This window comes from Hordeum vulgare, chromosome 5H (genome assembly GCF_904849725.1).
Source record: "Hordeum vulgare subsp. vulgare chromosome 5H, MorexV3_pseudomolecules_assembly, whole genome shotgun sequence".
Taxonomy (NCBI): Eukaryota; Viridiplantae; Streptophyta; class Magnoliopsida; order Poales; family Poaceae; genus Hordeum; species Hordeum vulgare.
In genome coordinates this window covers 403,153,992-403,179,801 of record NC_058522.1, presented here as the reverse complement: position 1 = coordinate 403,179,801, position 25,810 = coordinate 403,153,992, and the positions used below count along the sequence as shown (strand labels likewise).

The window sequence follows — 25,810 nt, the reverse complement described above, 5'->3', positions numbered from 1 at the left end:
TCGAGTTCCTGAGCCTAGGATAGGATGAGTCGTGAATCCCCTATGCGAAGTCGAGTCCGTGGGATGGTTCGGATGGACCATGTTGTGTGTTGCTTGTTTTTGTTGTTTGTGCTTTGATATAAGTCGCACTTTTTCTTAGGCAACAAGAATGCGGTTATATCACTTGTCTTATTTTGATGTTCAAAATAATTTTTGCACTTGTTTGAGTTGATTTTTCAATGCTTGTTTGATTGCACTGAAACCCTTAGACACTCCCCTCTGTGCTCTCTCTCCCTCACCCCTCTCGGCAACTGAAGACGGCAAGGCAGATGCACCGAGGATCCACTTCGAAGGGTGACTGACATTGAAGACATTGACTGTGCTACGCTTAACCACACGCAACCCATAGGAGTGTGTTTTCCCCTCGAGATTGGGAAACCACACTAGACCAGACTAACCTCCACAAGCCTTTCCGACTCAAATTTTCTGGTCACGTGTCTAGAACACGTACTTACCGGAACACGTGTTGGTCCCTTATAAACCCCGCTGAGCACCAGGTTCTTAATGAAACGAGTGATCACAGCGAACAAGCATCCTTCACTCTTAAGCTAGCACTGTAACCTTGATGCCATAGGTGGATCGATCTCGGATATAGATTTTTCGACTAAGATTGTGGTGATGACTATATGTGCCTTGAGGATATAGCTAGACTATTTTGGTGGATCGTGATACCTTTATAAAGGTAGGTGGATTTGGTGGAACAAGTTGATACAATAGTATAACCTGCATAATCTGGAGTAAAATTGGATTTAGTAGGATGATTATGATCGTGAACTCTATTCTTGGTGGTATACATGACTTTAGCCAGTAGTTGGCATGGTTTGGAGATAATTACCGTGATGACTTGGATTATCCAGTAGACTTCGTATTTGATTTAGTCTTGGATTTGAATAGGTAATCTTAATAGAGTACTGAGGATGACAAAGACCACATGGTTCGGAGTAAATTGGATTTAGCTCGTTAATCTCGATCATGATACCATGTTTTCTCGGTGGATATAGAGTGCGTATACTTGGAGTTGTAAATTGATTTACAACCTATGTAGTTTGGCCTTGGAGATTAGATGGCCATGATTATTGAAGTTGGTGGATATACTATGACGTAATTCTTGCAGTATTATGTGAGTTACGAGGACCCTAAGAGGCTATGTAGAACCTCGTCAATGTTGGATTTGTGGGAGTAGTGAGTCTAGTCATGGTTGGTCGGATTGATGGATTACTCGATCGGATTCATAGGAAGGAAACAAACATTGGATTGGTCTACTACGTGTTTCCTTAATATAGTAGTATAGTACCCTGTCCGTTGGATGACTTGGGCGGACAATTGGATTTATTGTGCCTCAGATTCAATCGTGGCAGCTGTGTGTCACCCCAAGGTCCTTGCATGGTAATGCATGTACAGTTGAGGGCTACGCCATACTTGTAAGAGTTTGGGTTTAGTTCTTCCCTCAACCCGGAGTTGACTAGCTTGAGCGGTGTGGAGTTGAACCACGTAGGATGATACCCTCGATGAGATGAGGTGATGTTGTCTCAAGTTAGCGGTCGAACTACTGGCATCTAAGGAATGTGCTTAGAGATAAGATGATAACCGTTCGCCCACATTCTAAGTTCCTTAAGACCCTAAAGCTTCGCTGAGCCACAAGATGGACGGACTACGACCATAGAAGACGACTCTAAGTCGTTGAAATATGGCCAGTACCCGCCCATAGCAAGTCCCGTTCTCCTCGCCTGACCCATGAGCACTGTGCTGATGTCGTGTTTGGGAAGGTATGATGTCATCCTCACTGATGACATACTTACTCACCCAGTAGGAGGAAGAACACCTTAGTTCTGTTTGGACGAACCCCGGGAACGCCGATCGTCATACCTCTCGAGGGTACCGTGATATCTCGAGAAGGTGGACTTCTCGAAGCAATCCCAAGATGATGGAAGTCTATCCTACTCGAGACAAGACAAAGAGTCGCCGTGACAAGGAAGCCACGACAATGGCAATGAAGCAACAAGAAGCCTCGACGACACAGAAGAACGGCACATTTTATTGCAACTACAACATCGACTACGCCGACCACAACATGCTAAGGACAAACCCACTGGGAATGACCTCTACCCGGACCACAACTGCGCCTACAACCGCTAGCACACTAACACCACGCTGTGCGCAGAGCAGGTGCCTAATCTTCATGAACCCTGCCACCGCGGAGAGCCACCGTGCGGGCGGCAACATTCTGGCGATCATCGTGGACAATCGCACAGTACAGCGCCGAGACCCCGACCAGCAACGCCACCATCCCGGACAAGAAGATGATGAGCCATCCCGGAGTCTCGTCAGCCATTGGCATCCTTCCTCAAGCACCTGCAGCAGCAGAAGAAGAAGAGGACCGAAGCAGTAGCAAGTGGTGAGGCTAGGTGGAGAACGAGAAGGACTCCCTGGCCAACTTATAGCCAGGACCGGAGAGCCACTAGCCAGGCCACCAGCCCCGTTTGCCGCTCAGCCGTCGGTGCTCGCTGGGAATCTCAAAGCAGTGCCGACATACCAGGCCCGCGAGGTGAGTGCTTGCTGCGCCGGCAGATGGCTCACCACACGCCATCGTAGGGCGGCCCCGGACACCGTACGCCCTAGGCACCGCAAGTGGAGACAACACCCCGGGCTCACCCAAGAAAGAAGAACCAGAGGTAGAAGAAGAGGCTGACGGCGGACCCTGGGCCCACATGTCAGCCGGAGCAAGTGGCAGGTAACAGGTACGGCTAGCAGCCAAATATGGCAACCTCCCCTTTTCTCCAACATCCTCATAGAACGCTGAGGCACCAATAAGTGGTATTCTTGAGGTGACCCCATGAGACCGCATTTGGATTAACGCTACTAGTAAGTCTTGCCGCATAGCAGGAGCAGACCCTTGTTTTCGTCTTAACAAATCTCGGGGACGAGATTTTCTTAAGAGGGTAAGGTCTGTTACATCCCAGTTTGTCTTTCCTAACTAACTAACTTATTTCAAAATTTCGTACCAATTAAATTTTTTGTGAATGCTTGTGATGCTTGGAGTGACTATTGTCTGTCTGATTGTTTTGCATGTGATTGATTCCCATCTTGTCACTCCCCTAATCATCTTCTCATACCATGATCTCCTGCCTAATGATCATGCCATGTGTTTAGGAAGAATATCTGTTTTACCAAATATTATTTTCACCAAAAAGCCTTTCTTTGAATTGAACCTTCAAACCCCTGAAATGAGGTTTGTACTACAAGTCCTCAAATTAAGGAATTTATTTTGCACCAAAACTTTTATTTAAAACCTATTATCAAAATGACTTCCAAAAACCATCTTATTATTATTTTAAAAGTTGTTTTATTATTTTATTTAAAAGCCTTTCTGTGAGGCCAGAAATGGTCTCCTGTGAAAGAAAGTTATTTTTATTGCTTTTAAAATATTTAAGAAAATTTAGGGAAACTCAGTGGATATATTTATTCCATATTTATGAGTTTCAACACATGGTCATGTTCAAAATATTGGGCAAACCCCTCCAGAACCATTCCTGTCTATTTCAAGCTTTTGGAATGTTTCTATAAGAAATATTATCAATTAATTCCAGTAAAATTCTAGCATGTCATCTATGATATTTTTGATGATCTTGCCAAGTTTCATTTCAATCCAAGTTGATTTGACTCCCCTAATCCCTCTAAAACCCTATCTGTCCAGAATCAAATTTGAGCAACTCTACATTGTGAAGTGTCTCCAATTGTGCTCCAATTTGGTGGGCATGTTCTAGTACTCCAATGAGGCATCCACACCAAGTGGTACACCAAGGAGAATAGAGAAACTTGTCCTAAAACCCTGAAAACCCTCTGTGTTGATTTCAAACTTTGACAAACTTTACATTATAAAGCTTGTCCAATTGACCTCAAACTTTTTGTGCATGCCTAAATGCTCAAATCATGCCCCTACACCAAATATTGTATTTGTGGGCATTTATTTGAATAGGGTTCTAAGCAGAAACCCATTTCTGCCCATATCTAGGGTTTTCCAAGTCTACATTGGAAAACTTATCCAGAAAATCCCAAATTTGGTGTGCAAGCCTATTTTCATCTATTACTTGATCCTGTTAAGTTTCACACCCATTGGAATCCATCTGATAGCCTAACCACAGATCAAACACCTTGTGTGCACTCACAAATTTGGCTTCTATTGCCCCTTCTACTTTATTCCTTGAGCTCAACTTTCTACCACAGCCTCTCATAGTTACATTTCATCTCCAGTAACATTCCCATGGCCACTGGTCAATTATTTGGGAAGGTCCCTTTGTAACTTTCTCTCATTTTTACCTTGGCAACACTGTTTTACCTCTCTTCCCATTCTTCTGCTTAGGCTATCACCCCCAATTCTTTACAGAGCCTCTCTAGTGTCTCAATGCATCATTTCAAATCAATTTAAGGCATGCTCATGTAGGAAAAATGAGGAGCACATCTACAAGTTCATTTTTGGCTGAAATGTGGCTTTACACATCAAGTACTAGCTGCACTTGCTTTCTTGAGCTGAAACTTTGCAGTCTTGTAGTCCTTCTATAAACAAGAGTGCTAGACATGTTTTTATTCCATTTTCACCCAAGTTAGTGCCCTATCTACCCACCTTAAGTTTGTTGTTGCAAACTTAACAGCAGTCAAACCCATCTTTAACCAGCCTCAAATGCTTCCAAACTCCAGAGTCACTCTCCTGCTAGTGTGATTTGAGTGCTGGACAGGTTTTCCTGGCCAAGGGGTGCCCCAGGACACCAGGTGGGGTGGTGACCACCACTCTGGCCTGCACTATGGTGCTCTGCGCCATTTCCTTGTTCCCTACCTCATGTCCCGCAGCTGCACCATGTCCCAGAGCGTCAGTGCATCTCCTTTTGACCGTTCAAGCTATCTCCATCCATTAGCTACCCTCCAAAACCCCTCTGGCACGGTGTCTACCCCGTGGTCTTAGAGATCCAGAGAGTCTCGAGCTCTCTCGGCCTCTCCCTTCCTATCTCCCTCCTCCTCTATCATTGCCTCCTCCTCCCCTTGACCATTCAAAGCCTCTCCACCCACGGGCTAACCTCTAAAGTCCCTCGGGGACGTGTGGCACCATGCCCACGGGTGCACCCGAGAGCTTCCAAGCTCTCCTCCCTCCTTCTCCTCTCTTATCTCTTCTTTCCAGAGCCTCTCGGGCTCCCCAAGACCCTCCTCCTCTCCTCCCAGGGAGCCCCTCGTGCCTCCTCTCCTCTCGGGCTCCTTCCTCTCCCCATGGCCGCAGGGTAGACCTCCGGCCCCCGCTCGGGCTGGCCTGCCCAGAGTTTTCCCTTGCCTCCTTCCGCCTTGGCGGCAACCCCCCAGGCCACCGCACCTTCTTCCCCACGCTCCTGCCCTCTCCTCTCGCTCCTGGTGTCGAAGACAGGAGGTAGACGGCTCCCAGCAACCTCCATCGCTGGCGCCCTTGCGGCCCTCCCCTACAGGCGCCGAGCAGGGGAACGGGGGCGGCCACCTCCCCCGAGCCTGCTAGTGGTCGGGGCACGACCTAGGGTGGCTGCGGCCGTCGGAGGATGCCCCCAGCACCGGCCGGCTTCCGTTCCAGTACTCCCTCTGTATCTAGCGAGGGAGGTTGAAGAAGGGTCGCGGGCTCCGCACGTCAGCAGGTGGGTGCAACCGCCAGGTGGGCCGCGCACTTAAGTGGCAGCGCCCCCCACTCTTGCCGTCTACCTGCGTGGAAGGCGCAATTCGGCTAAGGCGCCTCCTGCGTGGCCCTGCGCGCCAGGCTGAGCCAGCAGGCCGGCCCATTAGCCTATCTGCCGCCCCAGGCACTTGTTAATTCAAGGATAAGTGCCCCCTTTCTCCTTTTTCTTTTATTCCATCTTATAAAATCCATCCAAGATTCATACTAACTCCAAAATGCATGATTCAAATTTTTGCAGATTCCTAATTTCAAGATCTATCCACACATGTGCTTTGCACATTTTTCCAAGACATTTTTTTTCTGTGGTGTGATAATTAAAATCCATCTCTGGATATTATTAGCCCCACCTTTCAAAAATCCCATAGGCTTCATCTCAACTCCAAATGGAGTGATTCAAACTTCCACAGACTTCGAAAATCACTCTCCATTTTTAGAGACTTGGTCAACATTTTTATCAAACTTCATTCTGTTGCTTATAATAAATAGCTCCCTATTGCTATTTATCCCACATTAGAAAATTCCTAGTAAATTCATTTCAACTCCAAATCCAGTGAAACCACTTCCTAAAATATTTCTAAAAACCTTTTCTGTTAAATGAGTGCCTCCACTCTGTTTTAACAGAAAGATTTCTGTTGACTTATTCAATGGCCACCTAATGCTCCTACCACCTATTCAAAAATCCTTGATGATTCAAACCTCCTGTGAGAAGCTTAGGTATTTTTCTTATGACCAGAGAGGTCCAAGAAAAATGTAACTTCTATTTATAGAACACTTCTATTCTACTGGATGTGTGGCTTACTATGGTTACTTCCGACGTAGTTGACGGTAGACGGAGTATTCGGGGACGGAGCGGAAGACCTCGAAGACCCCGAGGACTTGCGTGAGCAAGGCAAGCATGCCCTTTTGCCATGACTTAAGTAAATAAAATGATGCATGCTAGAATAGCAAGTATTTTCCGTTGCATGTAATCACGATGCCGGTTCATCATTGATGTGATGGTACCGAAGGCTTCTTCGAAGCCCTTGCATTATAGTAGTGATATTCACATAGCTCCTCGGAGCACAAATATGATGAGCTTGATCCTACCATCTACGAGGATCATGCTACTGTCATGTTGACTAGTAGAATATAATCACTGCATTGAGCTTGACCCTACCCCGTGAGGGTCATGATATTTTCATGTTGACAAGTAATGTTAAGGCATATTATCTCAAGCATAATGATGAGTTAAATAAAGAGTTTATGAAAACCCCGTCGGGTGCCACTAATGCCCGAGGGTGACGATGAGTTGGTGATCACTTTGGTGAAGTGATGCACCGGTGATTTTGGTGTGAGTATGGTTTCGAAAATGGATTAGATTTATGATGTGTCGACCGTCCCAACCTTACCCAGTACGACCACGATACCCCTTTATGGGACGAGGCTTTGTTGATTACTCTGGTCGGTGCTAGCAAAGAGCTACATTACTAGTGGCGGGAGTGTTAGGTGTCACTCTCGTGATGGGGTCATGCCAGGTAGGACGACTATGCCATTATTATGAGTTCCAGGCACACCGTTGGTCCCTGCATGGTTGATACAGTCCAGAGTCGGTGCTCGTAAGACGTACAACATGTGGGCTGGATACCAATCGAGTGGATCTCTTTGTCTAGTATCGTTAGGGGAAAGATGATGATCGGATACTTACCTCGGGTATATGTGATATACCGCGAGTCGTGGATGACACGGAAGTATTCCGTCTCTCGTGGGTCCAGCGTACTACCTCTGCAGAGTGTAAACTATTCGAATAGCCGTGTCCACGGTCAAGGACAGTTGGGTGGTGCTGCTTAAACTACATCCTGAGTTTCCGCATAAACCAAGTGTGTGTGCGTGGTGTTAAAAAGGTGTCGTTATAATCATGATAATCACAATAATATGATCAAGTTCGGTTACTTGACATATAGGGTAAACCCGGATGGTTTAGCCCTCATTAATACATTGAGGTTATGACAAGTCCGATGACTTGGCATGAAGGGTGAACCCGGATGGTTCAGCCCATCGCAGATATGTTGATATCCGTAACCTGTTCTTCAAAAGTAATTCGTTAACCTGATGCATATACATGATCATCCCACCCAGTTGAGTTACACTAAAGATGCATGATACTGTTATCCTTCACTTTCATTGTTCGTATCATGGGTTGTTTGCGAGTACATTCAAAGTACTCATTGCCTTGACACTGGTTATTTCATTGACTAGGTGTTGAAGACATGATATGGTGAAGATTAACTCGGTGACGTTCTTGCGAGCTAGGACGCTTCCCAGTCAGTATGCCTGTAGGTTAAGGCTGATAGCATGGGTTCACGCTTTCAACCAATAATTCCGCTATTGGTCTAGTTTGGTGCTTGGCCTTTAAGGCCCTATGTATGTAAAACTCGACCGAAGTGGTCATTATTGTATCAAACGGTATGTATGGATGTAAGACTCTATTATTCAGTATCTGTGTTCAGTGAGCATTGATCCTTGGGATCACTGGGCACGGCAATCTCGACTCACCAGTCGGGGTCCCCACATTACAAAAGTATATATAGCACACAACTAAGCACATACTTACGGGTAACAGCTGTGAGCTGGACACATCTAAAATATCGTGGTTAATTCAAACTATCGAATGATTCAACTCACAAAAACAGAACATATATTTAGCCTGTTGTGTAGGAGAGTAATACAACATGGTCTACAACAAAACATGGAGAAAAGATAACTTACTTTAATGCCTCATCTTCTTGGGCGTCTATGATCCATTGAAATATGTAGTCGACAACATCTTCTACGGCATGCACGTTGTATGCATCCGCTAGTGGGGCACGCAATGCCTCGTGCATTTGGAGCTGAACATCCATTGGTGCATGGACAACCTCCTAGGGTGCCGGCACACCATTCATTGGTGAAAATATAGTGTTGTGTGCTCAGAAATTTGTGAGGACAGAGCTGGGCGTTGAAATAGGATCCGAACGGATATTATATGAAGGGTTGTGATCCTGATTGACACATAACTTGGAATCGAAATTTATTTACCTTACGAATAATAAACAAACTACTAATTGACCTTACCTTAAAATCTAGAGGCATTAAGTATGTCTACGGTAATTGATATCCTTCCTGACATAGATGTTGGGCCAACAATTAATGACATACCACGCAAGTTTCTTTTGTTTTCATCTTCATCGTGATACTCTGCTTCAAAATAATGAATGCAGTGTAATCAAAACCATAGTTCGATTCCAAGTATACACGATTTTCATCCTCATCATGATACTCTGCCTTCCGCAAAATTTGGTTCTGAAATATTGCATGCCCAAAACACCTACTGCACACAGATTTGTTTAATTGAATATTGTACATTTATTACACCTGTTTAGGATGTCTATTATCGTTAACTTATCGGTCGACACACGATTAAGAGATAAATCGGCTTATCGTCCGATTTATCGATTTTATCGGTCGATCATTTATATGCAAGTTTTTTTATCTCAGGTTTTCCCAACCGAAATATTGAATGCACAAAACACCTACCATACAAAGATTTTTTTATTGAATATCATACATTTTTATTACATAAGATTATATTACATAAGATTATATTACATAAGATAAGACATGAAGACACTTGGCAACGAGATGCCTAACTCACAATTTCGATTGACTTTTTACATGAATGACGAAATGTGCTAATGAGTACACGAAGATAATTCGAGAGTCCATTGTTCCTAGCCATGACAATATTGTTGACGTAGGCACGTGTTTCGTCAAGTGTCATGAGACTGGCTTCATGGATATCTACAAATAAAAATAAGTGTCAGTGATATTAATGACATAGTATTGTACAAGAAAATATAAAGACAAAAATTTGAAATAGTATGCAACACCTGCCTTGTAGATGATGACCCTCATGATCAATATTAGGAGAATAGGTGAACGTGCTCTCCCGCATAGTTTGCAAGCATTGACGCCTCCGATTAAACTGTATGTAAGTAATTGATATTTTTTCGAACTGATTTTCGCTGCGTCGCAAATGGTAAAATTGACGGCCAACGTGCTCGTCATATATGCGTAGGAAAATTATCTGACGTCTACAGACAAAAAAAAAATTTAGTTTATGTTTGCAACAATTAACTCAAAAAAGCATATGTAAATCGCATATTATAAACGACTCTCACCGAAAGTTCATGAGGCCAATTTCGAGCAAAGGGACATGTCTATCATATATTGGATCCCATAGAGTTTGTATCTTACTAACATAGGCAACAATAGCAATAACATCTGCGAAGATTTAATCAGAATGAGACCCTGAGTTCTATAACAAAATATGCAAGAACAAAGATAAAAAATGCACCAGTTATGCGTTTGTCTTGTAGTGAGTAGATGGCCCCAAATTGTGGGAAACACAATGGACAAATTGTCGTTGATATCCTGTGCGCCGAAATCATAACCACAGTCCTACTATCTAGTGTCATGATAAACTCCATGTCTAGATACAAGAAATGTACAACTGCCATTTCAGTGGGGTTAAATCCTACACGAGTGAATTCATAGGACATGCCGGTTTGAAGAATGGTGTTGAAACGAACAACTTGATTGTTGAACGCAATGGCTTCCATTTTTGTCCCCTAAAGCAATATACGAATCATCAACATAATCAGCAAATAAAATCGTTTATCAAATGTGTACATCAAAATATATGATATGAAATAGTGATGAGCAATGCCTTACTTCCTGATCCAGTAGTATGCATTGAAGGTATATGTTTCCCATGGAATTCTCTTTGATTTGTGCCTTCCATTGGACCATTGCACGAATGGTCCAACAATTCTGGTATATATGCTCCATCTGGACGCGACGAAATGTCAAGTTCCTGTGTATAGAATAAAACTCATGAACGACAAACAAAATTCAGCGGTGTTGGCAAACTGACGTACAAGCAGCTCAATTTTTTCATGCCTGTTAGTTGGGGGGGGGGTGATGGGACGAGGGATGACAGGAAATGGTGGCGACGCCATCACTCTCCTTGAGGTCATCAACATGTATGAGATTACCATAATCGTGGAGGAGAGGGTGTCAAAGAGGAGATGATCCTATGTACAATGATAGAGACTTATATATATAGTGGTGATAGGCATTTTTGGAAGCCTAAAGAACTGCGGGAAAATTCTGTATATATAGAAGTTGCAGATTGTATCAAAATATTGATGCATGCGTTGTTTTGTATATATGATTATGCACCAAAATTGCTATAAGACTTTCCAGTTGTACATCAATGAATGATTTGTATAGATGGAAGCACCAGATTGTATCATTAATTGCATGTTTTAATTAATATCCTTTCTAGATATCATGATAAAATATCTCTGGGACATCCACAATACCATGTGATAAGCAGTCAACGTAGTCTATCATTAATTGCGTGTTTTATAATGAATGCGATATCTCTTTCCAAGTGTAGAAGATTTACTTTTTATGGTACCAGATTCAAACATTTAATGATTTATTATCCATCTTTAAAAAATAGTTATAGCAGACACTTGAAAATTTATTCAAGCTCCATGAATAAATCGTGATTGTATTGTCGGCGGTGCACACATTGATATATGGTAATGAAGTCGCTTTGTTGCTTCATGTATCCTCTTTGAATTCAAGATTTGGTTCAGCAGTGCACACATTTGTGTCCTTCTACCTGGATGAGACTAACCAGTAATTGATCAGTATTTTCTGTTGCTTTGCAAGGAATTTCTGTAGATTGGCGTTTTCTTGGCATCTGTCTATGCTTTTTGGCTGGTCTTATCAGAAGGAATTAATGATTTTACCATGTGGGAGATCATGCTTACGGTAAGTTATCTGGCTACAATTTCTCTATTCATACTTCGTTAGAGAATTAAAATCGTTTGTTCTTGATAGTGTATCTCATCGGTCTCATCCATCTGTCAGACTGTTGCACTCATTAGTGTATTATGCATAGTTGATATATAGCAAAAAAAATTGTTCAACATTTTGGGAATGGAATTATTGCATTGTATTCCACTGATGAAAACATTTGGAATTAACCTATGTCCATGTAACTAAAATACGGTAACCGATGAACACAAAGCTGCAAGCGATGTTTGCCAATATTGTGGTGGAAATCTGAAATGAGTGGTGTACTGTATTTTAGTTTACATGTTAATTTGCTGAAGTAACATATCTGACCCATCTTCACGAAACAAGGAAAATAAAATTGATAACCTATCAGGCAATGAAGACTGCATGGCCAATCTCTGTATTCTCCACGTACGATCAACATCATAAACTGTTATTCTTGCCTTAAGTGTATTATTCATTTAATAAGATGCTCACATATATTTCTATGAATAATTAAATATCACAGTTTATTCATGTTATTAAGGGGCAAAGTATTTTAAGCATATACAAAATGCTAACCTACTTTCACAAAACTTTGTCCGCTGCAGATGATTGGACTGGACTGGATACCACAATCCTCTTTTATATTGCTTGTACGGAAGATTCAAGGCATAAGAGGTTCACACATTCACAAGTTATACATCATTGAAGTTACATGAGGTAAGGTTGGTCACTCCCAGTCAGTTTCCTTCTCACAACGTGACTACTGTTATATCTTATATGCCTTTGACTTCTTAGTTTACATCCTTCAATGAATTGCTGAGAACGCTGATCGTAACATATTATACATAACATAAGAAATGCATAAAAAAACAGTACTGTGAACACCATGGTATAGTAGGAAGTACAATTTGCGCATGCTACAATAGACTCTTCCTATGAACATTCTCCTTCAGAAGTTTTTTTTTTCTCATGCTCTGGTACTATGAGGTTTTTTTGTGGTAAAAATTGTAGGTGTTGAGGTACTGAAATAATACTTCGCTATGAGATGCCTGAACACGGTGCAAAGTCAGTTTGATGTGCATGCTTGGGTTAAACACATGCGCAGCCTAAGTTATTAGTTTCTTGTGATAAATTATCTATAAGCAAATAACAATTACCGTTGTCTCTATCAGGTTACTCCTCCATTGGGTTCATTACAAAAAAGTCATTTACGGGAGACGATATATGCATGGATTCTATAACGATGTAACTTTTCTACACAGGTCACACCTTCTCCCTATCCCTAGTGCATTGGCACTCTTCCGCTTTGACTCAACCATTTTTTGAATTATATGCTCAACCAGAACTATTTAATCACAATTGATAAATTCTTAATCATGAAAGTTAGTGCAGCAACATACACATTAGATAATTATTGACTAATTTTTTTTCATGAAATCTAAATGCAATGACTTCCCGGTGAAAATAAAATGGAAAGGAGAAATAAGAGAAAAGCACAAAAACATTAAACATGCAGATTGATTACCGTGTGGGTTAATGTAATGTCGGCATCTTCTCAGTAGAGTAACATCAATTCTTTCATCTTCACGTAGTCCTCTTATTGCACAAGACATTCACATAGTGGTGTTTCTGATTATATGGCATGGAATACAATGTTCACATGCAAACATATCCATCAAAAACACATTCCATCAACAACAACGGTACTAACAATTCAAAGCAAACACAATTTACCTTATCATTAGTTTAAGAGCGTAATAAACGGGGTACATACGATAGGTGTGCATGTCATTCACAACGGCTACAACATGTTAAGCACTTTCACATGATGATACCCAAGCAAGATACTTAAGTTCGATAAGTGTAAACTTCAGCTTGTAAGGACTTCCTTGTAGACGATATTCTTCATCGTCCTTTGTAAGCATAGCGTGGGTCTTTTTCGCTTATTTGATTTATTGGTCTGTTTCTTTCCCTTGTCCTTCTCCTTCTCAATGAGGATCTTTATGTTTCTCTTCGCGGTGGCTCGAGACAGTGCGACATAAAGTTGACCATGAGAGAACACTGGGTTAGGTAGGTACACGCCGACAATCGGGATAGTCTGTCCTTGCGCCTTGTTAATTGTCATAGCAAAGCTAAGCCTTAAAGGAAATTGCTTCCTCTTGAACTTGAATGGAAACATGTCGTTGTCAGATGGGCATAGGGGTATCCGAGGAAGGAATACCCTCCTACCAGCATGTTGTCCAATCATGATTTCTGCATCAATGGCGTTCCTCTCGAAACCTCGAACAACAAGCCTCGTGCCATTACATAGTCCATTAGCCGGATCAATGTTCCTCAAAAGTTTGACAGGGAAGTTCAGCTTCAATTTGAGTGCATGTGGAGGAAGACCGTTGGGGGTCAATCCGTTCAGGAACTCAGGAGCGTAGTAGCCATACGGGTCGTCCTCTGCACTATCAAAGCTATGGTATATTACTTCTTCACCCTTAAAACAATCTATCATGCGTAAGTTTATATTGTCAACGTTGTCGTTTGTGGTGGAGAGGATTGCACGACAAGTCATGTAATTGGGATCAGACATGTTTTCATCTAGACTAGGAAACACATGGTCAATCAACTTCTCTATGTCGTTCATCTCGCCTGTAGAGGGCACACAAATATCTTTAGGGAGCTGTATGTTGCCATGATCGCCAGCTTCCTCGGTGCCATTGCCTACCCTAAGCAAGTAATCCGCAAACCATGTGTCATTATGAGCCCTCATGTTGGTGACGAGCCTTAGCTGTCGCATACCCTTCCAGAGGTGAGAACTTCGAAGGGTTGCATCGATTATCTGACCGCCGGACCCCCTCGTGACGACCGGCAGCACCTGCCTGAAGTCGCCGCCGAAAACAACTGTCTTTCCTCCAAAGGGTCGGTCCCGTCTTCCCATGATGTCGCGCATGCTATTGTCAAGTGCCTCAACCGCCTGTCGCTTAGTCATGGTGGCCTCATCCCATAGTATCAACGAAGCCATCCTTAGTAGCTTTGCGGTCCCACTCTGCTTGGCGAAGCTGCATGAGGCACCATCATCGCAACTCAATGGGATCTTGAACCTCGAGTGGGCAGTCCTTCCTCCAGGCATGATAGAAGCGGCGACGCCAGAAGTCGCGATAGCGATAGCGATGTTGCCCTTGCTCCGAACCTTGGCGAGTAGCGCCCTGTACAAAAAGGTCTTTCCTGTACCTCCTGGGCCATCAACAAAGAATACACCTCCATCACTGCGGTCAACTGCTACTAGTATCTCGTCGTATGCAACCCTCTGCTCCAAGTTTAGTGACGAAGCCAATTTTGTGTCGTTCACATCAAACTCGACGGTGGACTCCTCAATCACCTCTCTTGCATCGCCACCGGTTGGGTCGAACTCATCGTCGATGCACGGAAGAGCGAAATCTACAATGTCTTTCCCCATGGACTGCAATATACCTCTAATATCCAACAACACCATCTTCTCCACATCATTTGTACACTTGTGTGCTCGACGATAGTCATCACACATAGGCTCAAAGTGCCTATCCCATAAACCGCGCACATCGCCTGGCTCGCAATGCACCAAGATTGTTGCGAAAAGCCTCCTGAGTGAACAAGGCATCGCCCACTGCTCCACCTCAGTAAGACAATCGTCAAGCGTGTTGTCTGCCTCAATGAGTCCCAACCTCTCTGCAGCCTCACGAAAGCTACCACATAGAATGCCATCCACGGTGAGCATGTCTTCGAAGGATGTCTTGCCCGCGACATGGTTTAGTATTACACGCAGATGGTATCGCTCCCCCTCGGCTGGATTGGCAGACACGATCCGCCCTATTTGATAACGTTCCACCCGTGGCTTCCAATACTTTGTTCTCTGCCATGTGAAGCTCCCAGGAAAATCCTTGTATAATATATGCCTAGCCCACGGGTGGTCTTGGTTAGCCTTGAAATACTCCGTCAACATGGATTTTGAAGCACTCTCAGAGGCGACGACATTGGTCAAGTCAGCTTGCTCATTGAATGCCACCCTGTGCATATTCGGAAGATGAAGAGGCAACTATAGGACAGACGGGGAGTTCCCCCATAAGGAGAAGCCAAATATTCTCCACATGGCCTCCGGAGGAGTAACCCACCTCGCGTCGACATATCTTTTGATCTCATCAATGATTCCATCGGCGTCCGGCTGGTCGATGCTGAAAGAAGCCCTATCGTGGCCCTTGTATATGTACTTGTAGAGGTATTTGACGGCCTTTATGCTCGAGCAGACCTCGACGTTGATGTGGCAATTGAACATCCGCAAAAGGTAAGGGTTATAAGGCACTACCCACCTGTTGTCCAACATTTTACCCCGGACCTTAGCCCTATGCCCGTCGTCTCTACGTCGATAAACTGGGTATGAGTCCTTGCCCTGTGTCGTGTTTTCATTGAATGCCCGAGGGTATCTGCACTTGCACTTGTTTTGTTGCATGCACACATTATTGGGGTTGAGAGCACCGCATGGACCATGCATCATATGTTTGACCACCAAGGCATAGAGTTCTGGATACTTATGCTTGTCCGGGAGCTCAGCGGAAATGACTCGGTCGTATTGCTCCGGGACGACGAGCTTATATGATGCATCCATGATCAACAGAAAGTGTGCGTGGGGGAGGCCTCTTTTTTGGAACTCGACTACGCATATATACGCAACAACAACACCCAGGATATGCTTCTTGAACAACAACCCTTTCATAGCCTCTAGCTTGCCATAAAACACGCGAGCCACAAGGTCAGGTCGGTCCTATGCTGTCTGACCAGGAAGCAGATCGTTCGATATCTCTTCCCATTTAGGGTTGCAGGTCATGGTCAAGAAGATGTCAGGCTTCCCGTATGTATGGAAAATTGACATGGCATCCATATGCCTCCGTTTCATGTCACGGTCGCCACCAGGGTACGTTCCAGGGAGCACTATCCTTACTCCGACAGCGCTCGCTCTTGTCTCCCCAGAAGTGATAGCATCAACTCCTTTATAAAGGTCGGCACGGATCTTTGTTTGGTTCTTTCTGTACCATCTCAACCTACAACTCTCTATCTTGATGTACATGTCGACCCCCCATTGCTGGAGCAATCGTGCTCCACAAAGTATGGGATTGAATATAGCAGTTCGTGTCTGCAGTCTGTAACAGTAGTAGTCTCTCACGGACACGCATAACCTGCTATTACCCTCTGCAACAGGTAATGTAGCAACTTTAGTTAGTATACATATGAGCCTTATATTATTTTCATAATAACATAATAAATAAAAGGGCTACCTGCATCCTCCTCATTATCATGCCACCTTCTTGGTTGCTGTACAACCTCCCAAGGGACATTACGTTTAGGCAGTTTTGGATGCCAACCGAGCTCCCCACAAGGGTAGAATAGGGGATAGGACAACGGGTCGTAAGAGCCATCAGTGACACCTATACTGTGCCTCTGATTATCATTACCGAAAAGTGTAATGCTACGATCAAACCTTTTCGCTAGGTCGGCGCCCTCGACCCAGATTGCAGCTACCTCTGATGACACTGGCCTATTATATCTCCGTTGGTCAAGCCTCTGGTCAGTGTTGAGGTCTATCCTGTAATCATCGAGGTGATCCTTGTGTGCACCCAAACTCCTAAATTGTTGTGAGTACGGGTTTGCACGGAGTATGTCCACTAACACCTTGACGACATTCTGGTCCAATTGTTTGGTGGCAGCCTTGCGATGGGTCAGGTTTGGGTCGTCATCATAGAAGTACAGCTGGAGATGTTCTGGACGTGAGCTTGGCCCGAAGGAATGCACGTTGTGGTAGATGGTGCCGTGCGCCCGGAAAGTGTACACACCAAACTTCATGTTTGTGTAGTTTTCATCGAGGTTGACGCCAAGGGTTGTGAATGCAAAGTGTCCATTAAAGAATCGTATGTTTTCCCGAAAGTGTCTAGAGTCTGCATCCATGCTGGACCAAAGCCTCATTAGCTCGGGGATGGGATCTGGTTCCTTGAGCTCAATCTTCCCATTGCGACAACAGAAACCGTCGGTCTCAGACTCAAACTTCTTGGCCTTGCAGTGGTCGCAATTCTTGGCGTGCTTCAGGATGTGTGTTCTATCTGGGAGGTTTGAGTAGACAAAGTCGAATGGATCAATGTCAACAGACTCAGCGCTAGACATGTTCGTGACTTCATCTCCATCATGGCTATCATCATCGGATCCTATTTGCATTTGTTCAAACACCGCACTTAGAGCAGCATAAACAGATATTTCAAATAAGTCAAACTATCTCCTAATTCACCATAGACGATACCTTGCGAGCCAAACAGATAATACTCATTATCCATGAAGGCGGATGATATCGTATCATCGTCCACGATGGTGCTTATGAATGCCCCCATATCTTCTGCAACATCGTAGAGATAGTAAGCAAAAGAGGGTAAAGCGAAATTTTGTTCTAAAGATTGTGACAATAACAAATTTTTACCATCGGTTCCCACAGTGTAAGACGGGATGGTCATTGATGGGGCGGAATCAGATCGAGCCAGAACATCTGGCCGTGGCATTGCGATAGATTCTATGGATGGGGTGTTTTTCATTCTATGGTAATTTCCCTTTCTCTTTGCACTTGACTGCACCTTCTCATCGGAAGTCATAATTTTCCGGCGCTCCATGCGTGTCTCTCATTGCCTCTGATTTTGCTCTTGAACATTGATTGTGCCCTCTTCCCGTTTCTTCTGTTTACCAGCTCGTCTCCTTGCGTTATCCTGATCCTTCTGCTCGATTGTTAATTTAGAATTGCGCTCTTTATCGTAAGTCCTCTTGGCTAGGGTTTTATGACGAACGCTATCATATTGTGAACTTGATGGAGGCAAAGTTTCATCATCAGTCAATAATGATGCAATCTTGTAGTTAGTAGGGTTTGCTGATTCAAAATCACTGGTGTTATTGAACACAACTTCCGGTGTAATGGAAGAATGTAGTATATGGCGAGCTAGATATTTCTCATGAATGTCATCACATGTGAGTGTGTTTGAAGCACGAAACATTGCATCATCAATTGACAAGGATGTATAGCTGGAGCTAATTGGGTTGTTTGGTTCAACAATAATATGTCATCATTCATCTCAATTTATTTTTCAAATATAATGAAGGAAGTGACATATAGTCAAAGTACGGTAAATCATTGTCAGGAAACATATAGCATGGTATAACATTACCTGATACCGTAAGGGGTGTCAGATTTTCATCATTCTTTAGTGTAGCTGAAGAACGCGATGTTGCATCATCAAGTGAGATGACATGTTCATCAATTCATTATTTACAAGATATAGAGCGGGCGTTGTTAAACATTTGGGACTTCGGAAGTAAATAGATGTTAGTACAATCTTACTTGATATCGTATGGAGAGTAAGTTTTTCATCTTCGATAAGCATCTCTCTTTTCTTCTGATAAGAAGCCCGTCTTTTTGCATTTATCTGCTCCCTTTTTTCGACAGTCAAGTTTTTATTGCATCCACCTGGACGTATTAGCCTAATTTCTTTGGTGTTATCCAAGACAACCCCTGTTGTCATGTTTCAACAAGAATATGTCATCATACTTGGAAAATACATTATTCAAGTGCAATGCTACATCATTAGGATGAAACATAAAATAGTTAACAATGCTACCTGATATAGTAAGGGGAGGCACATTTTCATAACGATTGAGTGTAGTTGATAATGACAACGCTGCATCGTCATGTGAGGATGATGTAACACCGCAGCTAGCTGGGTTGGATGGTTATACAATACGATGAAAACATATGCCAAAAATAATGACATTGCATAAATCATTACGATATTCACAAACATATCACAAGCTTACTTGTCATTGTATGTGGAGCAAGATTTTCATCTTCTATAAGCATATCTCTTTTCTTTCGATAAAAAGCCCGCCTCTTTGCGTTTATCTGCTCTCTTTGTTCGTCCGTCAATTTTTTTGAGCCCAACTGGAGGTATCTGCCTTGTTTCCTTGATGTTATTCAAGACAGCTTCTTGTGTCATATTAGTTGGGTTAGCTATTTGAACAAAGGAAACAATCCATCTTACTAAAAAGACAGTACCCATGTACAATGCTGACTCATTAGGTTGAAACTTAAAATAGATAAGAAAGATACCTGATATTGTAAGGGGATCCACATTTTCATCTTGATTAAGGGTACATGATAATGACAACGATGCATCATAACAAGCTTGCATGTTTGAGGTTATAAGCTTATTTTTTTGTCACTCAACATTTCATTGCGTCCAATTGGCGGTGTCTGCCTTGCTTGTTTAATATTTTCCATGTCAGCTCCTGGTGTCATACGAAAATTAACGTATGTGGTACTATCATAAAGATGAAACATAAATTTTTATCGTCCATCAACAACCTACATAAGAAAACCCATAGCTTGTTTTCAAAAAGTGTACTTCGTATCACATGGCAAGGTTGATGAACATTCGTGATATCATTAAAGAGCCCTGTGACATGAGAGTCAACATTCCAGAATAAGGCATCACATTTTCATACTAAAAAGAATGACGAAACATATCACAATCTTACTTGTCGTCGTTTGGTGAGTTGTCTTCTCGTCTGGGTTAAGCATATCTTTTTTCTTCCGATAAAAAGCCCGCCTCTTTGCATTTATATGTTCCCTTTGTTCTTCAGTCAAGGTGTTTTTGCGGACAATTGGAGGTATTTGTCTTGTTTCTTTGCTATTATTCAAGACAGCTCCTCCTGTGATGTTAGTTGGTGTGTCATATTAGTTGGGTTAGCTATTTGAACAAAGGAAACAATCCATTTTACTAAAAAGACATTACCCATGTACAATGCTTTATCATTAGGTTGAAACTTAAATAGATGAGAAGGTTACCTGATATCGTAAGGGGATCCACATTTTCATCTTGATTAAGGGTACATGATAACGACAACGATGCATCACAACAAGCTTGCATGTTTGAGGTTATAAGCTTATTTTTTTGTCACTCAACATTTCATTGCGTCCAATTGCCGGTGTCTGCCTTGTTTGTTTAATACTTTACATGTCAGCTCCTGGTGTCATACGAAAAATAACGCATGTAGTGCTATCATAAAGATGAAACATAAATTTTTATCATCCATCAACAACTTACATAAGAAAACCCATAGCTTGTTTTCAAAAAGTGTACCTGGTATCACATGGCAAGGTTGATGAACATTCGTGATATCATTAAAGAGGATTGTGACATGAGAGTTAGCATTCCAGAATAAGGCAGCACATTTTCATACTAAAAAGAATGACGAAACATATCACAATCTTACCTGTCGTCGTTTGGTGAGTTGTCTTCTCGTTTGGGTTAAGCATATCTTTCTTCTTCCGATAAGAAGCCCGCCTCTTTGCGTTTATACGATCCCTTTGTTCGTTAGTCAATGTCTTTTTGCGGCCAATTGGAGGTATTTGTCTTGTTTCTTTGCTATTATCCAAGACAGCTCCTCCTGTCATGTTAGTTGGGGTGGCTATTTCAGCAAGAGATACTCCATCATCCTCAAAAACATATTATGCAAGAACTATGCTAACAATATAGATGTATATTGTTTTTTAGTAAATCATTATATTTGGCATCTTTAAATTTTCTAGCTTCGGATGAGACCTGTAGCATAATAGTTTTGAAGAGCTTAACTTCATAGCGTAGCATATACCTGTAGCTACATCTGAAACTTTGTCATCTTCAGTAGCCTTGCCTTTTGAATTCCCCACACCTACAATGAATGGGCAGCCCTATCAGATCCATCATTTTGCATGACTATGAACTGTAAAATGAATCAGATACATGAGGTTCAGAACAATGGTAAAAGCTACATATTTAACTTGTAGGCAACGATTAAATAACTACAAAATTAGCTCGGACGAGACCACAAAGGCCATACATTAGGCGGTATAAAATGTGAAAGTTGATTCAAATGAACATCTGAACTTTATGGCGAAACAAATACCTGGTCCAGTAGAGCATTCATTGTCATCATTGTCATCTACGGCTATGCCATTTGCGTTGTATTCATCAACATTTGCCACATCTATATTAATTTGATCAGCATCGTCATCAACATTTGCCACATCTATATTAATTTGATCAGCATCGTCATCATCAGCATGCATGACTTGATCTATAAAATCATTTGTTCCATTTGGCAGTATAAGAAGCTTACAACTGCCACTTTAGGAGTAGAGATACTAACATATATGTAGCAAGTTGTTAGAGAATTCCTACCATTATTCTTTTGTTATTTATAGTTTTATGTTGTTTACTATTAATCTTCATGATATTTCTAATGAATATTATGTGATAGTTGTAGGCAATGAATAAATAACTACAAAATTAGCTCGGATGAGACCACAAAGGCTCCAGATTATATGTTGAGTAGGCTGCAGGGAGATTGTCCACCACATCTACATTCTGGGATTCCTCTCATAATCTTTTTCGAGTGGTTCGCATAAGGCCATAGGCCCATTCCTCGTCAAGTTAATCGCTAATCACAGCCGATACTAATCATTCCCAGACATCAGTAAAGATTGATGTTACCTATTTAATAAGTTGCATGTGTTTCCCTTACCTGCATTTTTGTCTCCGTTTAGTTTATGGTATTGATGTGTGAATCAAGTTCGGGATCTTAGCGGCATAAATTATGAAAGTTGATTCCAATGCATACACCTGTAGGTAAACTTCATAGCGTAGCATGTACGTGTAGCTACATATGAAACTTTATCATCTTCAGTAGCCTTGCTTTTTGAATTCACCATACCTACAATGAATGGGCAGCTCAATCAGATCCATAAGGGTAAATCTTTTTGCATGACTATGATCTGTAAACTGAATAAGATCCATGAGGTTCCGAACAGTGGTAAAAGGTACATATTTAACTTGTAGGCAACGATTAAATAACTACAAAATTAGTTCGGATGAGACCACAAAGCCCCATTCATTAGGCGATATAAAATGTGAAAAGTTGATTCAAATGAATACACCTGTAGGTACAATTTTTTTGAACAGCTTATAACTTCATAGCGTAGCATATACCTGTAGCTACATCTGATACTTTGTCACCTTCAATAGCCTTGCTTTTTGAAATCCCCATACCTATAATGAATGCATGCTTAAGAGTGGTAAACTCAACCAGATCAGTGTTGCCTGCTAAAAAGCTGTAGATTTAGGAAGCTTTCTCCTTGTAGTTGTTTTATCGATGAAAACTATTTTGAAAACAGATCTGCTATTCATAAAGGAAGTCGTCATTTGTTCTATGCAGAGTACACTTTGAAGAGATGAAGAAATTTCCAGATGCATCCGCGCTTGTAAAACGTCTATATGTAGTGCAAGGCAGATTTGAGGCATGTATTTGTGTATGAAATTTTGTAGATCCGACACCATATGTAGATCTGGCTCAGATGTATTCGGACAAAGAACGTACATAGGGTTGTACAAATACCTAGATTAGTTAGAGAAAATCTGAAATATACCTAGTTCAAGTACGGCTGCTGCTACGACGGCGATCAAGTACGCCGTCGGTGACGGCGACACCGGTTGATGACGGTGGCGGTAGACGACGACGGCGGTTGACGGTTGGCGGCGGTTGACGACGAAAAACTTAGTTGACGACGGCGCTGTTTCACGACGGCGGTGGTAGTTATCGACGGAGGCGATTGACGACGGCGGCGATTCACGAAGGAGGCGGTTGAGGACGGCGTTGGTTCACTTAGTTGACGGCGGAGGCAATCAGAGGCGATGGGAGGCGGTTGAGGACGGCGGCGGCGTGATAGGGGTAGCGATGCGATAGGGTTTTTTGACGATAGGGTAGCGATGCGCTGTTTCTGATGTTTGCGAGCGTTGGGAGATGAAAAATAACCAGAGGTGGACGAAAAATTAACCAGGTACCGGTGACGAAAATTAACCGATGAGGAAAATTAACCAGTAAGATCCGGCTACCAACTGCCCCTTTATTAGTATCCATACTATTTTGTTCTAAAATATGCATACTATTTTGGTTCAGTTACACAAATGGGTAGCCTTTTTTTTTGCGGGCGACACAGATGGGTATCCGTTTCTACACATCTACTAATAATTAACCAAAATATCTATGAGAAAGTATCACATGCACTCAAAGCTTTTGTTGTGCCTCTGGTGCAAAAATATATATTTTTTTACAGGAAATTACGAGGCGGAACAATGTGCAAATACCATATCTCCAACCACAAATTGATGTTTAAAATAAAGTTTTTAGATGTCGTCCTAATGGCCCTACTTAACAATGATTTTTATTTTGCGAGGGCACTTAACAATGAAATTGACTTGTGTTCAAAAGAAAACCAATGAAATTGACTCAAATTTTAGACTGAAACTGTATAGATCGCAAGTATACGTTGAAGCGAAATGGGGTTCGACCGTAGCCCATTCAGTTTGCAGCTCAGCAAGGGGGTCACGCTGCCTATGTAGATATGTTAGATATAGTCAGATGGAGTCGTTGTTCGCCGTTTCAGGCCCAGACGCAGGCGATGCGGTAGATAGATAGACATAGACTCCGGTTGCAGTTACCTACCCCGGCTGGCTACACCCCACGTGAAGCCTCCTTCCTATCAAAAAAGAAATGCTCCTACTACTGTATCGCTCGCACCAATGCTACCGTCGTGCAGCAGGCGCGGCGGCGCATGACAAATTGACAATCGAATGCAGTAGTAAATTTTTTGAACACAGTGCTCGTGGGCAGGGGATCGATACCGCACCTCGCCGTGGGACGCCATCTTCCTGCCGCCACCGCCACCGGTGGCGGCGGCAGCCGCGACGACGGCGAGCAGGAGGAGGAGCGCCACCACCAGGGACAGCGCGGCGCCGGCGCCGGAGCGAGCGCGGGATGCAGCCATGGAAACAACGGACGCCGCGCGCTCCCATGCGCGCGCGTCGTCGATGGCAGCTGCGAGCCGGCCTACCACTGCTGACCGAGGGAGCGAAGGAGTGAGCGTGAGGGTGGGGGTGGGGGTGGGCGGGGCTGCCGCGGTGTAATATGGAGCGAGGGTAGCGGGGGGGCGGGGTTGACTGAGCCGAGCCGATGGAGGGAGCGGCACGTCAGCCAAGATAGCGCGCGCTGGATCGAGTCGAGTGAACCGCCGCACTCGCGCGCAGGCAGATGGATGGATCCAGGCCGACGGACGCGCCCGGCCAGCCGAGCCAGCCATGCATGACGCACGCGAATGTGGTCTGGCTGCTGGTGCCTATTGCCAAGTCCGCTCGCCGGCGCCGGGATTAGCGTCGGTCGGTCCCGCCGTGATCTTCAGCATTTAATTCTAACTATACCCCCTCCGTCGTCATCGTTTGAAAGACACGATTAAAATTATGTGCATTTTTACTGTAGACAAAGTTTAGGACGCATTATAATTATTCTTAGCACCTAATTAATAATCATTTGTATTACTCCCTTCGTTTTTTTACTCTGCGTATAAGATTTAGTCAAAGTCAAACAATATAAAGTTTGATCAAATTTATATCAAAAAATATGAATATCTATTATATTAATATTATATAGTATGAAAATACATCTCGTGGTGTATCTGATAATATTGATTTCATGTTGTGAATGTTGATATTTTTTAATATAAAGTTAGTTAAACTTTACCAAGTTTGATTTTGACCAAACTTTATATGCAGACTAAAAAGAAACGGAGGGAGTACTTTGATATGCATGCGTAATGTGAATGTTATTTTTTAGTTCATTTCACATTCAATCAATAACCATATAGGTTTCAGAAAATTTTCAAACACGTCTTCTAAACTGTGACAGAAAAAGTAGTAAACCTAGCTAGGTTTTTTTTCTTCGACAACACTACGCAGCGGCGCCGCACATGCGCCTTGCCGTGCGGCGGCTAACTAATTATCATTTTAATAAAAAAATAGCTTTACTTTATTAATGAGATTACTTTAAAAAGCATTGAGATGCTGCAGCCGAATCCTTCTCTCTTCTTCATGCAAAAATACATACAAGCAATGATGTCATCAAGATTCCCCTTGATATTTGAAATTTAAAAAGTTTTATATACAAAACCGTTAGTTCAATCGATGATCCGCTTTCATCATTGACTTTCTCGGGACGAGTTCTTCGAAACTAGATCTCATGTCGACATGTTCCGTCAACTATTTTTTTCCGTTCATACTTGCCACATTTTTTGACCCACTT

General features: G+C 42.7%; 1 protein-coding gene across 14 annotated transcripts; it reads right to left on the bottom strand.

Moving 5' to 3' along the window:
* Positions 1 to 9,937: 9,937 nt before the first annotated feature.
* Positions 9,938 to 24,343, bottom strand: LOC123394940 (ATP-dependent DNA helicase PIF1-like). Of its 14 annotated transcripts, XM_045089841.1 has the most exons (14): positions 22,669 to 24,343; positions 22,205 to 22,393; positions 21,587 to 21,709; positions 21,293 to 21,352; positions 20,915 to 21,088; positions 20,746 to 20,781; positions 20,487 to 20,665; positions 20,177 to 20,350; positions 19,749 to 20,094; positions 19,457 to 19,649; positions 19,261 to 19,359; positions 13,122 to 19,154; positions 10,472 to 10,613; positions 9,938 to 10,368 (listed from the first exon to the last, which is right to left on the bottom strand). In XM_045089841.1, exon 12 carries the CDS (start codon positions 15,633 to 15,635, stop codon positions 13,467 to 13,469), a length of 2,169 nt encoding a protein of 722 aa, XP_044945776.1. In that variant the 5' UTR covers positions 15,636 to 19,154; positions 19,261 to 19,359; positions 19,457 to 19,649; positions 19,749 to 20,094; positions 20,177 to 20,350; positions 20,487 to 20,665; positions 20,746 to 20,781; positions 20,915 to 21,088; positions 21,293 to 21,352; positions 21,587 to 21,709; positions 22,205 to 22,393; positions 22,669 to 24,343; the 3' UTR covers positions 9,938 to 10,368; positions 10,472 to 10,613; positions 13,122 to 13,466. The 14 variants fall into 14 exon arrangements, with proteins under 14 accessions (XP_044945776.1, XP_044945766.1, XP_044945768.1 ...); XM_045089831.1 differs by having other exon boundaries at positions 9,938 to 10,021; positions 10,095 to 10,368; positions 20,487 to 21,088; XM_045089833.1 differs by having other exon boundaries at positions 13,122 to 17,811; positions 17,904 to 19,154; positions 20,487 to 21,088.
* Positions 24,344 to 25,810: the final 1,467 nt, after the last annotated feature.

Coding starts and splice junctions, on each gene's coding strand:
- LOC123394940 (XM_045089831.1), bottom strand. CDS start 15,635: ATGCACAGGGTGGCATTCAATGAGCAAGCTGACTTGACCAATGTCGTC.